The 6436-nt window shown below is 32.6% G+C and overlaps 1 protein-coding gene across 1 annotated transcript; it reads left to right on the top strand.

Annotated features, from left to right (window-relative positions):
* The first annotated feature begins 465 nt into the window (after nt 1–465).
* On the top strand, nt 466–4505 carry LOC109809939 (protein kinase PVPK-1). The gene is made up of 3 exons (XM_020373369.3): nt 466–746; nt 1431–2458; nt 3472–4505. The coding sequence occupies exons 2-3, from the start codon at nt 1440–1442 to the stop codon at nt 4307–4309; spliced, it is 1857 nt and encodes a 618-aa protein (XP_020228958.2). The 5' UTR covers nt 466–746; nt 1431–1439; the 3' UTR covers nt 4310–4505.
* The last annotated feature ends 1931 nt before the right edge of the window (nt 4506–6436 follow it).

Here is a 6436-nt window from a genome sequence, read left to right as displayed (position 1 = left end):
CAAATAAATATCATTTTATTACCTAATAACTAATTGGTCTGAATAAAATTAAATTCAACTTTTTTCAATAAGATATTGTACTTAAGCCTTAACAAAATTTGTATATATTTTATTCTTTAAAATATTATTTTATTATAATTATGAGTAAATAGTATATACATGTTCTTAATCTACTTTAATTGGTCAAACAATTTATTTGAATTATTAGTTTTTTGGTTTTGTCATGGTATTTCTAGTTTATTAAACTGAAAGACTATTTTCGCTTGTAGTACTTGATTTTTGTTGATTCCATAAGTTTGTATTCTTAGTTGTAATTTCATGATATCTCTAATTATTACACCAACCATGAATTAGTTTTTTTGTCTGAATTGTTATAAAGCTTCTTGTAGCAAACTTGATTGGGATAAAAAAAATAGTGTAGAGAAATTCATTAAAAACCATATTAATTATGTAACCAAGAAGGCATATTAATTAGTAAACACATATAAGCCTAGAAATTAAACTGGTTTGCTATTACTGATAGAGTGTTAATTGTTTAGTCTCTTCCTTTTGGATCGGATCTGAGACAAAGAAGGTGTTCACTCTTGTTCAGTGGTGCTCAAAGACACGCCAAAGTTACTTCACTTTCTGTTGTCCTTCTTCTTCTTTCCCTCTCCTCAACATGCTTCTTCTTCAACCACCAATGAACAAATGAAAACAACATTTCTTGCTCTTCATTCACATTGCCATTTCTCTTCTCTGATCAGGTTCTCTCTCTCTCTCTATCTACCTTTTGCTTCTTTCTTAACGATGAACACTTCACTTCAACCACTGTTTCGCACCCTTTGGCTTTTTTTTTTTTTTTTTTCTTTAAGTGGAGGTTCTCAGGCACTGTAGTAGAATCAAAGAAAGCTCAAGGGGGCTTCCAAAGAATCAAACTTTTTAACTTGGGGTGTTTTGGTTTAATGCATTTGGCAACACAAAACCGTTGATGGCTTCAATGAGACTCGTTTCTTCATCATGTTTTGCTCTTGTTTGTTTTCCAAGTGTCCTGAAAGGAACACCGGTTCTTGGGAAAGTTCTAAAGAATTTTCTTGAGGCTTAGTGGAATCCTTTAGGTGTTTGTCTATGCTTTCTTTTGGGTTATTAAATTTGAAGTCTTTTGTTTGGGGTTTTCTAAATGGATTGTACTCAATTGGACGGTTTTCTGGTGATTCATTGCGTCTGAAATGGGTCTCTTGCGGATTCTCTCATGTTTTCTTTATTTTATTTTTTGAATTTTCATTACGTGTGTTGGTTAATGATTTAATGCCCTATATCTTATTATTTTCTTCCTTAATGTCAATTTTATAGACATTTCTGTAGTGAAGGAGATTTTGGAATTAAGTGCTCTTTGAATGAGTACACATTGGTAATTCACTTTGCTGAGTTTGATTTTTAAGCCTGTTCAGATACCCTTCATGGAGTCACCTATTAATGGAGTTGAGTCCTTATCAGAGGTTCAGAATTCAGTTTCTGGGGTACATCATGATCCTCTTCTATCTGGGACACCCCGTCCTTCGCGGCCTCCCTTGAGAGCATCTAGAAACCATGGGGCTGGTCATCAAACCAAGAACATCCATCACCATAACAGCCATGTAATTAATCAAAAACATTCCTACCAGGAGGGAGATAATGTTGAGCATCATGAAGGATTGTTGCCAACAAAATTGTGCACCAAGCAACCACTTGATGATTCCAAGAATTGTGAGCCAAGTGGTGTTGTGTTGGAATCTGAGAATTGTGCCTTAGGTCCATCGAAACGAGCCGTTGCAAATCATGCCAAGAGTTACTGCCAGTCTGAGGTTACTTTCTGTCCAAGCCCTCAGAATAGTTTCTATTCGGCCACTGTGTATTCTGAAGCCAAAGACAGTTTCACCAACACTGAAGTGAGTGAGTGTGCTAGTGTTGACAAGTCACGTGGAAGTGGAGAAGTGGCGAATTCCTGTGATTTTAATGAGAGCAGGAAGACCAGCATCTGTAGAGCTAGTACTGGCAGTGATGCTAGTGATGATAGCAGCACCAGCAGTTTGAGCAGTGTTTTGTATAAACCTCACAAGGCAAATGACATAAGATGGGAAGCAATTCAAGTCATTCGAGCACGAGACGGGATGTTGGAGATGAGGCATTTCAGGTTGTTGAAAAAATTGGGGTGTGGAGACATAGGTAGTGTGTATCTAGCAGAATTGAGTGGCACAAGAACTTCTTTTGCCATGAAGATCATGAACAAGACCGAGCTGGCGAACCGCAAGAAGCTTCTGAGGGCTCAGACAGAGAGAGAGATATTGCAGTCTTTGGATCACCCTTTTCTACCCACATTGTATACACACTTTGAGACAGAGACATTCTCCTGCTTGGTGATGGAGTTTTGCCCTGGTGGGGACCTGCATGCACTTAGGCAAAGACAACCAGGGAAGTATTTTTCGGAGCATGCTGTCAGGTTAGCAATTCCTTTTCTGCTTAACCCTTGCAAGTGTACTTATACATAACAAGCAGACACATGTTCAAGAAGCAAGGGTCAGCGAACTTGATATTATTATTAGCTAAATTCTATATGGACAAAACTTAGGTATAATTCTTTAGATATGGTGGATGATGTTCTTTAATTAGAATTGGAGTTTTATTTTACTATTATGCATAAGTATATATTACTGAGATTTGTGTTAAAAGTAATTGCGTATTATTAAAGTAAAACTTTAACTCTAGTTGGAGAATAATAGTATCTTTGGATTTATGTACTCAAGTATTTCATGGCACCAGGAACTTGGAAGGAAAACTCAATCCTTTCCTTAGGAATAAATATGTGAAAGATTTTTACCAGTTGAGTTTTTCATAATATAAATGGCAAAAGATGGACTGCCAGATTGTAATATGTGGTGAAATATGACCCCTGAAATTTCTATGTAGCCAAGATTTTCTTTTTCTTCTCCCCACATAGTATGAAAACTTCCATTGTTTTTCAACTTTGTTTGAGCATGTCAGCCAAATTATTAAATATACCACTTGCACATGCTTTACCTTTTCTGTCTCTGCCTTTATGATTAGTCAGTTACCTTAGTTCTCTGCTTATATCTTTTCCATCATTGTGACATTCTGATTCTCTTTGAATTTAATTTTAATTCATTGTCTGCTGTGACTGAGTGAAAATCTTTCAATCACGTGTTACTACATTAATAAACTATAAATGTGTTAATTTAAAGCTCTACCAATAATGTGGCAATACACTGGATGAGTGTAAAAGAAGTTTTATATTAGCTGCAGATGGAATCTAAACTCTTTCAATATGCTCAGTGATGTTACAAATAGTCATTTCCTTGCTTCTTTTCACTCCAAGCCTGGTGAATTCAAGTAGAATGCTTGAACTTTGACAAAGATAAAGATGTACCTGTTTTTGCTTGTTTGAATATTTTGTAGAGGATTGTAAATTACTTAATCTGCATTCTTGATTTGCAGGTTTTATGTGGCAGAAGTTCTCCTTGCTTTGGAGTACTTGCACATGCTAGGGATCATCTACAGAGACCTAAAACCTGAGAATGTATTGGTGAGAGAAGATGGTCACATAATGCTCTCAGATTTTGACCTCTCTCTAAGGTGCACTGTAAGTCCAACTCTAGTAAAGTCATCAAACAACAGCTTGGAGACAAAAAACTCAGGATACTGCATTCAGCCTTCTTGCATTGAGCCAACATGTGTAATGCAGCCAGACTGCATCCAACCGGCATGCTTCACGCCACGCTTTCTCTCCGGAAAATCGAAGAAAGACAAGAAGTACAAACCAAAGAATGACATGCATCATCAGGTGACCCCTCTCCCTGAGCTAATTGCTGAGCCAACAAATGCCAGATCAATGTCCTTTGTGGGGACACATGAGTACTTGGCACCTGAGATCATCAAGGGTGAAGGGCATGGAAGTGCTGTAGACTGGTGGACATTTGGCATATTCTTGTATGAGCTTTTGTTCGGTAGAACGCCGTTCAAAGGCTCAGTGAACCGCGCAACGCTGTTCAATGTAATTGGACAGCCTTTGAGGTTTCCTGAATCTCCTACTGTCAGCTTTGCTGCCAGGGACTTGATCAGAGGCTTGCTTGTGAAAGAACCGCAGCATCGTCTTGCCTATAGGCGCGGCGCAACAGAGATAAAGCAGCATCCTTTCTTTCAGAATGTTAACTGGGCACTGATCCGTTGTGCAAATCCTCCAGAGGTGCCAAGGCAAGTTGTGCAGCTTCCTCAAACTGAAAAGGAGCTTGGTGTGAAGCCTTCTGGTAATTATTTAGATATTGATTTCTTTTGAAACTTATGTCCCTTCTCTCCTTTGGAGTTTGGACTAGTTTCCACTTTCCTTCTCTCATTTGGGGTGTTTCGTGCTTTCTCTGTCTCCGTGGTTCGTTTTCAACTGCATTGTTGATCAGCACTTATAATTGTCCATGAAAAACTGTTGTAAGAAACTTCAACATGCCTTATATTGAGTAACAGTTTCTGCTCTCTTATTTACTTCTACTCCTTTCAAATAAACTGTTTTGGATGTTGTGGTCAAGCAAATAACAATGCCTAGCTTTTAATTATTCTCCTGGCGGCAACATATAACAAAATTGAAATAACAATTAGGTAAGGGTAAATAGTGAATGGAGTCACACTGACTTATAATTACAAATCATAAATTTATTGATTTTTACCAAATAAAATAGTTTTTGATTTGTAATTCTGTCGATACATTGAAATTAAACTTTAACTTGAAGATTGAGTGATGGTATGCACTGAATAGTATAAAACATTCAATCAAAAACTGTGGCAAGTTTTCTTGACTTTTTCTAATAGATTTCAAGTTATGACATGACTACATTCAATCTAATACTCTTGGGTTAGAAAAGAGAGAGAGAGATGCACTTTACAAATTACAAATATTAGTTAAAAATTCCAAAATCCCGGCTTTGACCATACAAGGAAGAAAAAACCACTCAGAAAATTTGCCATGCCTCCTCTATGATCATGCTCCTAGTCTTGTTAACTCGTAAGTCGTAAGAGCATGGGTCATCATTCCACTTTCACTATTGGTTTTTTTTTTTTTTTCATATTATTTATTTTTAAAATTCTTCTTTCACAATATCATTTCTTATATATCCTTTTCTTTCTTTTTTATCCATACATGCTCCTAGTCCTTTAAATTATTTAAATATAAATAAATATCTAAAAATATTTTAATTAATATTTTCCATAAAATATTTTGAAACAAGTAAATTAAAAAATGTTTAAATATGTTTTTATTCCTTACAAAATGAACAAAAAAAAAATTGTTCCTAGTAAATTTTTTTCTTATTTTTCATCCTTCTAAATTTTAGAATAGTTGTTTTTAGTCCTTATTATTATGCAATCTTTTTAAAATATTTATTTGTTTATTAAAATGTTAAGTGGCTTCCTTAGGTGTCTCACACAAAATTATTAGTGATGTTATGTTAGTATGTGACACCTTTAAAAAAAATTATAGGTATTTAAAATAAATATTATTTATTTACATTAAAATTATCATTGGAGACCAAAAATAATGATTTTAGAAGGATGAAAGTAAAAAAATAATATTTAACATAAATCAAAATCAAAATTTACTCATTTTGAAAGGAAAAAAAAGGTTTACAAATTTTAGAAGGTTGAAAAACAATTTTTTTTATAAGGATCAAAAATAAAACTCATTCATTTTGCATGAACTAAAAATATATTTAAATCTTACAACAACAAAAAATAAAATGTGAAATAACATAACATTGTAAAGTTCAAGTTTGAATCGCCAGTTGGTGTTTGTTCAAGTCTATTTAAAAATTATTTTGTGAAAAAAGTTAATATTTATAATAATTTGTTCATGTATCAATTACATGTATTTGAAATATTGCAATTGTCATTTTATTAACTACTTGTATTTTTATTATTGTAATGCATATTGATAAACGTATATTTTATATATATATCAAAAACACCTTTTAATACGTAAGAGAATGAACATTTTATATAGTTATAATTTATAATTTATAATAAATAAATACGTTTGAATATATAAATTATATTACAATTAAAATTCTTAATAAATAAATATTTTAAACATATAAATTATATTTTAAATTTGTAATAAAAATTTGTACTATAAAATTACTTTTAATTATTGGTATTTTTTTAAAAAAATATTGACATTCAGTTTAAAACTAGAAATTAAAAAGATAAATTAAAAAAAAAAAGATGTTAGAGAAAAATATATTATATTATAATTAAAATTATTAATAAATAAGTATTTTAAATATATACATTATATTTTAAATTTATAATAGAAAAATTTGTACTGTAAAATTATTTTTAATTATTGGTAATTTTTTTTTTAAAATATTGACATTCAATTTAAAGCTATAAATAAAAATGATAAATTAAAAGAATTGAG

This window comes from Cajanus cajan, chromosome 2, assembly GCF_000230855.2.
Source record: "Cajanus cajan strain Asha chromosome 2, NIPB_CcT2T_4, whole genome shotgun sequence".
Lineage (NCBI taxonomy): Eukaryota > Viridiplantae > Streptophyta > Magnoliopsida > Fabales > Fabaceae > Cajanus > Cajanus cajan.
This window is presented reverse-complemented; position numbering and strand designations above follow the sequence as displayed.